Source organism: Engraulis encrasicolus, chromosome 10 (assembly GCF_034702125.1).
Source record: "Engraulis encrasicolus isolate BLACKSEA-1 chromosome 10, IST_EnEncr_1.0, whole genome shotgun sequence".
Lineage (NCBI taxonomy): Eukaryota > Metazoa > Chordata > Actinopteri > Clupeiformes > Engraulidae > Engraulis > Engraulis encrasicolus.
The window spans coordinates 3,806,109-3,817,548 of record NC_085866.1 but is presented as its reverse complement, the minus strand read 5'-3'; the positions used below and the strand labels follow the sequence as shown (position 1 = coordinate 3,817,548).

The following is an 11,440-nucleotide window of genomic DNA, read 5'->3' as shown; positions in this document are numbered from 1 at the left end:
TGTACCACCAGCATCAAATTCTAAGTATTCATTATGACTGGAAAAATTGCACTTTTCATACATGAAAAGGGGGATCTTCTCCAAGGTCCGCCATTTTGAATTTCCAAAAATAGTCATTTTTAGCTGCAAAAATGACTGTACTTGAACCATATTAGAAAACAGTTGTTTATTACTTAGTAAATTTTCATGTAAAGATCAAATTTGGCAATAGGCAACCCCGTTTCAATGAGCAGCATAGTTGCAGTACCTTTTTTGACCATTTCCTGCACAGTGCACCTACATCTGCACCTCCTACATCTTGGAAATAGTACTTTTGGGAGTTGGGTTCTTATAAAATCATGCGAGAGTGTTTGTATTGGATCTGATGCAGTATTTAAAATGAAAAGAACACATTATTCATGATGTGGCTGGATGATGGCATTGATTAAAAAAAAATAACTTATTGATATTGATGAAAGAGCTTACACAAATTGTATTGTGCATTAAAAAAAATGAAATTAAAATTACAATTCATGGTGTTCATGTATATAAAATAATTCACAATTCATCATAACAGCACCCTTGTTAAACACAGCACCATTTCAACAAAGACAGGCATTAACACAACAGGAAAAAACATCTTCAGGCCACTCTGTAGTGATTCACTCCCTCCATTTATACCAACCCCAAAGCCTCAGGTCTTACAGTCACACATGCACACACACAAACACACACACACACACACACACACACACACACACACACACACACACACACACACACACACACACACACACACACACACACACACACACACACACACACACACACACACACAGACACACATGCCTGAATGTACGCACGTATTTGTATGCATGCATGCGCACACGTACACACACACAGACACACACAGACACACACACACACACACACACACACACACACACACACACACACACACACACACACACACACACACACACACACACACACACACACACACACACACACACAGTGTGCATACAATGACATAAACCAATCTATTATTACAATGTGCAATTAAAAATTCAAGTTTCGAATTTGAAGAAAAAAAAGCATTGAATGTCATTATTTCCACTCCCTCCTCAGTGCCAAGGGAAATGTCTACCACTGTGTGCAGGACAGGTGTCCATATGTGGGGTTGGGGTGCAGGACAGGTGTCCATATGTGGGGTTGGGGTGCAGGTCGTAGGGGTGTGAGGGGTCAGGGTGGGCTCGGGTCGGGTCAGGGTGGGCTCGGGTCGGGTCAGGGTGGGCTTGGGGCGGGTCAGGGTGGGCTCGGGTCGGGTCAGGGTGGGCTCGGGTCGGGTCAGGGTGGGCTCGGGTTGGGTCAGGGTGGGCTCGGGTCGGGTCAGGGAGATTGGGGTCGGTACAATAGGCAGCACTGCGAGAGATAAGGTCCAGTCCGGTGTCCAGGCGATATGTCCTGCCCGTTGACCTGAGATATATTGCTTCTATAGGCCCTAAAGACTCAGTTCTAATGGACACCTCGCCAGTGTGATCAGTTCGGTGCCAAGGCGATATGACCTGCCAATCGATCTGAGATACATATCACTATGGGCGTATGGACTGAGTTCCAATGGACACCCCCTCCCCCTCCCCCTCCCAGTATATGATATTAATATGTGAAAAAAACCTCCGATACATGAGGCCCTGGTGACTCACACCCACTTACCTCCTACTTCGAAACCCCTGCTCCCGGGGCAAGTATTAGGGCCTCCGCACATCGGCTCCGACAAAGTGCAGAGCACCGCTCTGCCAAAGTTCGATTCCATTGTTTTCAATACAACCCCACCAGCACACCAGCGCCCATGTCCACGGATGTTGGACGGCTGGTGATTAGTTCTATTTTGTCGGAGCCACCCACCACTGATAATCCATGCTCTGCTGTCGTGAAATTGTGTGCGGGGGTAATCGAAATTGTCAGAAGCGAAAGTGCTCCGCAGCGCTGTCGGAACCGATATGCAGAGGCCCTGAGAGTTAGTTTTGGGGTCACAGGTCAGGGGTGGGGAACCGTTTTCATTTCCATTTGAAATGGCTAACAGGCTACTGGTAGTTAATTCCAACGAAGCAGTTCATCTTGAAAGAACACAGTCCTAGTCTGGTCTGGAGGCAGACGACCCAGGCCGTGTCAGCAGCCGAGGAGCCAGGGGTGTTTGAGGCACTGGGCCGCCGTGGAGCGCCTCTCTGGCAGGAAGTCCAGCATGTCGCGCAGGAAGTCAGAGAAGACGGAGGCCTCCCGGAGGGGGTAGTGGTACTTCTCAACCAGCACCTCAAACAGACTCCACGGGCGCAGCACAGGAATGTGGCGCAGCTCACCTACACAGCCCACCACAACACAACACAAGGAGTTAGCTCACCTACACAGCCCACCACAACAGGACACAAGGAGTTAGTTATTCAGTTATTTTAAACTTTGTTTTTATTTTCCAACAATTAAAAGGAGGAAAGTAGGAGGAAAAGAAAAGAACGTAAACAAACAACACATAGCCCGGGTTAGGGTATGGAAAAAGATGACAAGGAATTATTTTTAAATTAAAGAAAAGAAATACTTTGAACTCTGACTAAGACCCTAACTCATAATGATGTTGTTAGACTCATTGTTATGTTGTTGATGATGTTGTAAGGCAAAACAAAATGAAGTCAGCTTTTTTTTTTAGTATGGAGCTTTCATTTAAAAATATACAGTATGTTTGGTTGTTAGTTGAAGCAAGAGCTCACCTTTGCGGTCGAAGTACTCATGGGAGTATTTTCCAGACAGTGCGATGGCAGGAGGGATCACCCCCAGCAGCTCTATGATGTGGGCAATATGATCTGCAACAGAACATTCAAAATGAAACACAATGTTCAACGTTTTAGTGAATTATTCCTGTGGTGAAAGAACAGACTGTCAAGAAAACCAACTGTCAGAGGAGCTAGAAGGTTAGATGGCTATATTGGTTTTACTGTAGATGGCTATATGCATAATAGATGATTATAGATGGCTATATTGATAATAGATGGTTATAGAATGGTTATGTTGATTTACCTTCCTCCAGAGTGTAACTCTTTCCTTTCAGAGGTTCAAATAGGGAGTCACCAGTCAGGAGCTCAAACGCCTAACAAAAAAAGTTTAATTTTAGTGTAAAAGGCATGTGAGATTTACCAAAAACATGTCATATACAGTACCGTCCATACACCAATGTCCAGTACAAAAAATATAGGCCTACATAGGCCCTATATTTCTAACTAGAGAACTGAGCACACACAGTATAGACATGTACAGAGTAGACATGCAGTATCGATACATACACTTTGTGTAACAACACAAACTATACAGAATGATCTGCAAAGAGACTCAGAACAAATGCTCTGTATAACATAAAGAGTTATCTATATAGATGTGCAACAAAGACACACACAGACATATAGAGGCCTACCATGCAGGCTACACTCCAGACACACAGGGGCCTACCATGCAGGCTACACTCCAGACACATAGAGGCCTACCATGCAGGCTACACTCCAGACACAAAGGGGCCTACCATGCAGGCTACACTCCAGACACATAGAGGCCTACCATGCAGGCTACACTCCAGACACATAGAGGCCTACCATGCAGGCTACACTCCAGACACACAGGGGCCTACCATGCAGGCTACACTCCAGATGTCAGCTGGCGGTCCGTAATCACAGCCCAGCAGAACCTCTAGGGAGCGGTACTGTCGGGTTTGGATCTCATCACAGAAGTGCTTGTACTAATAACAAGAACAACACAACACGCATTACATTAATCAAGATCACATTGTGGGAATTGATGCCTTCATAATTATATATATATTTTTAGCCATTTTTGTTTAACTGACGTGAGTAGTTTCTTACCACCCAGCACGAGCTGCCTAGATCAGCAATCTTCACTGTGATTTTGTCCAAGTTGAACGTGCCTTCATCTGGGGAAGACATACAGATATCCATATAATACATCAATGTACAGCATACTATGACCATTTATTTCACCTGTCATTCAGTAATTATTTTGTATTTTTGAAAAATATGTTTTTATTTTTTATTTTTTAAACTACACCCTGTGACCTGTTGCCTACCTGGGCTTTCCACTGGAGCGACGTATCCGAGGAACTTGTGTGGTGCGCCCCCTGCTGTTCGGCCCTGGGACTGCGATTCAAGACACAGCAGGATGTTCTCCGGTTTGATGTCGGTGTGGATGATTTTACAGTGGTTATGCAGGTAATCCAAGCCCTCAAGAACCTGGAGAGAGGTGTTTAGTTTAGTAATGACAAAAGTAGATCAGACAGAAATGTACAGTAGGCCTGCCAATGTGATATCTTAGACCACCAGGGACAAGGGGTGGAGAAGACCTAGATGTTTCATTTGGTTCAAAGTGATCCATGATGTGTTGCTGAACTAATGAAGAAGTAAACAAATTAATGAATGAGTGAATGAACGAATGATCAAATGATCGAATGAATGAATAAACAGCTGAATGAATGAATGAATGAATGAATGAATGAATGAATGAATGAATGAATGAATGAATGAATGAATGAATGAACGATCGATTGAAAGTCGCTTTGGATAAAAGTGTCTGCCAAATGCAATGTAACGTAATGGAATGTAATTGTTAATGTGCTGAAGTTGGAGTTTCCACCTCTGGTTAAAAGAGCAATGATGAGTTCCCATGCCTCACCTGCGTGATGACGCGTTTGACACACGGTATGGAGAGACCAGGGCTCCCCATACACACCTGCCAACATCGCAGGTCGGGACCCAGCAGCTCCAGAACCAGACAGATGTCTTCAGGTCAGGTTAAGGATAAAACAAGACAGTATTGAGCTATAATATAATATAAAAGGGGTCTATTGGATCTGGCTGTAATATAGCAGCTGCAGTACCAGACATAGTACAGTACAGTATGTCTTCAGGTCAGGTTAAGGATACTAGGTTTAAACGTCTCAAAATTCTACTTCTGCAATTCTAGTGAGGTATTGGATATCTTTTGTGTTTAATCAACATTGACTTGACTGACTGGGTGTTTTTTTTTAACTTGAACATAGAAAAGAATAAGCTTGTTGAAACAGTGGATAGACCCCTGACATCACTGTTTTAAAACCACTAATTACATTTTTTGTCAAGTATATAATTCTATATGTGTTTAGGCACAGTTTTAATGATGCACTCTATGAAAGTCTAGAATGTTCTGCAAATAGCCATGAAAACAAAGAAAATGCATTGAATGAGAAGGTGTGTCCAAACTTTTAGCCTATACTGTAACTGGCGACCCAGGTTTGAGTCCAGCCTGGGTCATTTCACAACCCTACCCCGTCTCCCTCTCCCATAACTTTCCTGTCACCATCTTCACTATTATACCACAATAAAGGCACTAAAAGACTAAAATAGTTTTAAAAGGATAAAAGAAGACAATACTGAGCTGAAGTTAAGTTGAGTGGGACGGTGGGGTACCATAAGCTGCCAAATAGAGATACACAAGCCCAACAATTTCATGGTCCCTGGTTCAACTCCCACACTTCCTGTGGTTGGTTCCAACTGTATTTTAGCATGACATCGAACCACATAATGCTTACAGTGTGCTGTTCTCTTACAAAATGCGTGACAGCCTTTATTCACTCAAGCACGTAAATGGGTGCGTCAATGGATAACATTGGGGTATATGCAATGTGAGACATTTGGTGTGAAACACTTTTGGGCCCATTGTTTCCAATATCTGGAATAGTGTAAAATGAGGTCAAATCTTAGCCCCATAATGCGACCAGTACGACCAGTGGCACGCTGTAATAGTCCTTGAAAGGTTACTTACCATAGTACTACACTACTATGACATAACGCAGGGCCTTTAGTATTGTAATATGACTCGGTCATTGGCATTCTGGTAACAACAAATGTATAATGTCATGTTTTAAGGGGTTAAGGATACGGACTCCATTCTTCCCTGCGACTTTGAACTCGTCCAGTAGCCGAACGATGTGTCCACTCAGAGGGTGGCGAGCTGTCGGACCACTGGCCTAATGAAGGACAATAGAAACACATCAGGACATATGGAAATACATTGTAGTCTGGGGCTCAACATATAGTGTCATATTCACAGTAGGTTTATCATCACTATCCATCACAGTTTCTTATAGAGGTGAAGGAAAATTGTGATCACATGTTCATTTGTATAGTCTATAATCTCTGTACACTATTGAAATGAATATGTGTCTAGACAAGTATGCTGCAGAGGTGGACAAACTGGATTGAGAAAGCAAATGATCTGCCAGATATTTCATCTGCCCATTCTCCAAACACAGGTGATTCCACTAGCAGCTACTGACTAGTAGTGACTAGCTCATCAAACTGGTACATGGCTGAAGGCACGTGGTAATTAGGATCAGCTGGTTCATTCAGTTGGCTGAAGCAAATATATGAGCTTTTACCTTCTGAATCCAGGATGTCTGCTCTTGCAAGTACATATGTTACTCTACAAAAAAGTAACCCCACTTTGCATTTGCACCGTTTTGAATGTTCTGTTAAATTTCCTGTGCACTTTGTATCTGTAAGCGTTGTGTATGCTATGATGATGTCCTTTGATTGTAAGTCGCTTTGTATAAAAGCTTCTGCCAAATGTACGTAATGTAATATAATGTAATAAAGACAAAGCCAGAGAGACTCACGCAGCGTAATAGTGTCAGTTCATCCTGGCCGGCCTGAGTGAAGCCCTCTCCACTCTTCAGGACCTTCACTGCAACACGTCGACCTGACCTGAGGAGAAACAACCAAGAGTTTCATTGCAAAACGACATATCCACCATTTTTTACTTTTGCATTTTACTATCGTAAATGACTGTTCAGACGTTCAGAATTCTTGCCATTTAGATGTTTTGAGAGCATAATTTCTAAACGTGAAATGAAAATGAAATGCAATGTAATGCCCAATACAAAATTCCCCCAAAATGGATATACATGAGTGAGGCGAGATAACAGCACAGCCACACAACACGGTAGACATTAGCCCTCTATAGCAAACAAGGACTTTATGATGAGTAATCTGATACACTGAATTCTGCATAGGTCAAGGACAGTAGGAAATAATCTTATAGTCATAGTCACCATAGTTTGACTAAGGTGACCTGGGTGAGGAATCTTAACAGACATGGGAAGGAATTTATTAGTGGCCTACCTCAGGTCGACGCAGAGCCAGACTGTAGAGAAGTATCCCCAGCCAAGTTTGGACATCACTTTGTACCTCTTGCTGAAAACATCTCCTATGTTGACAGGGTGATAGCCACCTGTACAGAGGTTCAAAAAGGCATGCAACATGGTTATAAACGTGTCTTTTTGATTTTGTTTATTGGCTAGTCAGGAAAGGAAAGACTGAAAGACAGAAAGCGTGTCATCTGAATCTGTGGTTCAGAAAGTAATAAACCCTCTGGTGACCTTGTGTTGGGCTCTGGTTATGGTTAGCAGGTTCAAAGCTGATATGATATGATGGCCTTTTTATTTGTAGAGGTGTTTATTGTTTTTTCTATGTTGTGTGTCTGCCTGTTGGGCCCAGAGCCTGTAATAAAGTTCATATATTTTACCTTTCTGAACCCTGGATTAACACCCCTCGGATGCGTATATGTGATACAGAATATTTATGGTTATTTAAGGCTGCATTGACATATTGATAGATAGTGTGTATTGTTGTGTTGTGGAGACGACTGGCATGCACCCAGGTGAGGTGAGGACTGCAGTCCAGACAGGGACGCTGCCAGGGGCGATTCTAGGATCAGATGGGGCCCCAAGCAAAAATACAAAAGAATGAACATTTGAACCAAAATCGCCACTACTGTGGTAAGGTGTGGGCTGTTATTCACTATCTAGGGCCTTGGGGCCCCAAGCGGCTGCCTGCCTTGCCGGGTGGCAAGATGCGCCTCTGCCCGCTGCGAAGGCCCCTAAGCATAACTGGTCAGGAGTCCCCCCGTCATAATTAAATGATGATGATAATGATAATAATCTAGTTACTAATAAATATGTTTTGTAATGTAATTCAATATGTTTTTCTCAATTTACTATAAGAGGTCCCAATTTTGGGGGCAAAGTGGTTGGTGACCTGACCCTAAGCACTGGTTGGTGACCCTAAGCTCTGGTTGGTGACCTGACCCTAAGCACTGGTTGGTGCGGTGCCCTAGGCACTCTGCGTACTCTGCGTATGTCTAGTGGCAGCCCTGTGCCGTGCTCACCGTAGCCATACTCGCGCGGATCCTCCTCATCCACCGGCCCCCGCGGCTCCAGGCAACCCAGAGGATTCAAGCCGGCCAGCAGCGGGAGACAGACAGCCTGCTGAGCCCTATACATCACACAGACATGGATGGAGGGATGAGGAGAGAGAGAGAGAGAGAGAGAGAGAGAGAGAGAGAGAGAGAGAGAGAGAGAGAGAGAGAGAGAGAGAGAGAATGGAAAGTTAGGAGGAGAGAATGGAAAGTGTGAAAGAAAAAGACAATGGAGAGTGAGAGAAAGAGAGGAGAGAGTGGGAGAGTGAAAAAGTGTGAGGAAGACAACAGAGAGAGAGAGAGAGAGAGAGAGAGAGAGAGAGAGAGAGCGAGAGAGAGAGCGAGAGAGAGAGAGAAAGAGAGAGAGAGAGAGAGAGAGAACAACAGATACAATGGACTTAAAGGGCTTGTAACTTTAAGCCTATACCGCCTGACCGTGTTGTACATGCTTGTTGGTTATGCAATGGGTGACAATCTGCAAAAATAGTTGGCAACAGACATTGCGCACATAAACACACACAAATCAGGATCCTGCTGACAGCTTACAGCTCGGGCTACACTGCACTGCACCGCACTGTATGGTTTATTCTGGGAGTTCACACAACATCTGCCACAGGGCTAACAGAGCGTCCGGGCCTGTGCTCTCTGCAGTACAAGAAAGCTGGGTCTGCAGGGCTGGACTGGCCATCTGGCTTAAAAAAAAAAATCAATTTTGAAAATAGGGGCCCACGAGGGCGCGGGTGCTGAGTCCACCGGTGAGTCAGTTTTGCCGAAAAAGTGCCCGGGCCCTATTTCTCCCCCAGGCCAGCCTCGTGCGTCTGTGTCGTGTGCCGGGGATAGAGATGCCTCTACTCGCTAGTGTCGAGCTATTAAGAGTCGTCGGGCGGCGCAGGACTACTTTTAGACATTCCCCACTTTCCCACCAAGCGGAGAGGAGACTGACACTGTAGAGAGTGGTGCAAGCTTAATCTTCTTAACATATGGGGTCAGCATGATTGCCTCGTGGATTTTGATTTTCACTGATTTTAATTTGCTTGATTCTTAATGATTTTGTAAGTCTCAAAATACCACAAACATATATCTTTATGTTGCTAAATAGTGCAAGCTACACCAGTTTCAAAAGGTTCACATCACCTTGATTTATTTAAGGGTTTTTAAAGTACTTCCAAGTAAGGACTGTGTTGTTCTTAGAAGTAAGGATAATGAGTAATGAGTAAGTAAGTAAGGAATATGAGTCTTTTTTCAGCAGGGTATCAGTATAAAGTTATGTTTACATGTGTGTTGCTGAGAACCATGACTTTTATCATCAAGAATATTTGTCATTGTAGCCCCACGTGTGCACAGAAGAGGCTGTCTTCCTTGAAATATTTCGAAGCTCGTAAGCCGTACTGTTTTACAGTGCAGCAGGTGTGTGCTGTCTAGCGTGTCTGGATGGTCGAGGGGGCGATGGGGGTCCTGACCGGTAGACATGTTTCCTATGTCCCGCAATATAATTAGAAAGCTGTCCACGACACGTCCTGGCCTGTGGCGTAACTTTCATTGTTATCATTTAGATGAAGTTAAATTTAAATTTGATTCTATATCAGTAAGTGTTAACTACTGTAACGGAAATGCATTTCTATTGATGTATATTCAGATCTGTTACCAAGTTTTAACATTACATATGGAAGTGTATCATGTTCAGCACTTTTTCTTTCCAAAAGTGGATCCAGATATTATCATGGCATTTTACAGAGCTACTGAAATATAGAGATGAGTGCACATGTCATGATGTTGCAAAATGAACTTTGTTCTTAACAATTCATCTTACTTTTTTCCTGGTGTGATCTGAACATCATTTATAACAATGATGTTGCCAATTGTGGGTTTATTGTAGAGAACAGGCGAAATGTGTATGAAAACTCGCAGATGTACATTCAGACGGTCTCTTTTGCATGTACAACATCCCCTGCAGTGTCTTACACTTTGTCTTCTCTGTGAGAACAGAAGCAGCTGGAGCTAACAGACTTGGTGCACTATCTATGGCTCCTGTTCTGAAAGCTTCCTCCTGAATAAGTAATGCTGACACTGCAGCTTTAGGACCACTGAAGGGCCTTCCAAACCAACAAACAGAGTCAAAAAAGCACATCCTGGCCTGGCCTATAAATATCAAATGCATGTGATGACAGCATGCATGCATGCATCCTTGTTTTACAAGTACGTTACACAAAAAAGTGCAAAAACTGTTTAATCGATTAAAAGCATGTACACAGTTAAGTGCATTTTGCAATGCTAACTCAACACTCAGAGACTGGGAGCAATTTGAAATGTGTTAATGTGACTCTCTAAGTGCTGAATAAACATAAACACGGCAAAATGAGTTGTGTAAATGAGATGACGTTTTGATTCAGCTTTACTGTCACCACAGTCTGTTAAGATATAGAGTAACAAAATGCAGCTCAGCATTTAATCAGATGTGCATGTGTGCAGAATGTGCAAAATATGGTGCAGAGTACTGCAGCCCGTGTTATGTTTTGACCACTGTGTGTGTGTGTGTGTGTGTTTAGTGCCAGCTGGTGACTTACGCTAGCTGGGCTGGATGGAGCTGTGTGCTGTTGGACATCCTCTCTCGTGCAGCTGGACGCGTTCACTTCCACCACCAGGCTCAGACTGCAAGTGGCCCTGAGGAGAGGGCTTTGGGTGACAGGCTTCACAGCTGAGAAGGGAAATCCCCACCCACGAACCCCCCTGCACAGCACCCACCACCTCGCCGACCCCTGTGCACGCATCTCCCTCTCTCTCTTCACCTCGCCAACCCAACCACACATCTCCCTCACTCTCTTTTGGAACGTGTTCAGAGAGACAAATGTTGATTTAAAAATTTGTTTTCTTTCACATGAAGCACTTTGGCTGTACATGGGCTATTTAAATGTGCTATACAGCCATACTTACTTTTACATACTAAAATGTGCTTTTGCTTCATTTGTATGTTTGCTTGTGCAATAAATTACTGCAAATAATTGTATACAAATAATAGAAATACAATTAATTACAAATACTATATATATTTTTTTTTATTATATTCTTTTCACCTCTTCTTTCCCTCCAAACCCGTTTGTCTCCTTATTTCCCACCGACTTGCTTCAAAGTTCCACAAGGTCAGATAGGAATGTTATGACCTTATCGTATTATCACACAA

The 11,440-nt window shown here is 43.4% G+C and overlaps 1 protein-coding gene across 1 annotated transcript; it reads right to left on the bottom strand.

The window, feature by feature from the left end:
• Nucleotides 1-1,308: 1,308 nt before the first annotated feature.
• Nucleotides 1,309-8,709, bottom strand: si:ch211-220i18.4 (SRSF protein kinase 3). Its single transcript, XM_063207775.1, has 12 exons — nucleotides 8,690-8,709; nucleotides 8,233-8,339; nucleotides 7,188-7,296; nucleotides 6,683-6,770; nucleotides 5,947-6,034; nucleotides 4,702-4,808; nucleotides 4,100-4,262; nucleotides 3,879-3,946; nucleotides 3,647-3,754; nucleotides 3,046-3,115; nucleotides 2,739-2,831; nucleotides 1,309-2,336 (listed from the first exon to the last, which is right to left on the bottom strand). Exons 1-12 carry the CDS (start codon nucleotides 8,707-8,709, stop codon nucleotides 2,149-2,151), a joined length of 1,209 nt encoding a protein of 402 aa, XP_063063845.1. The 3' UTR covers nucleotides 1,309-2,148.
• Nucleotides 8,710-11,440: the final 2,731 nt, after the last annotated feature.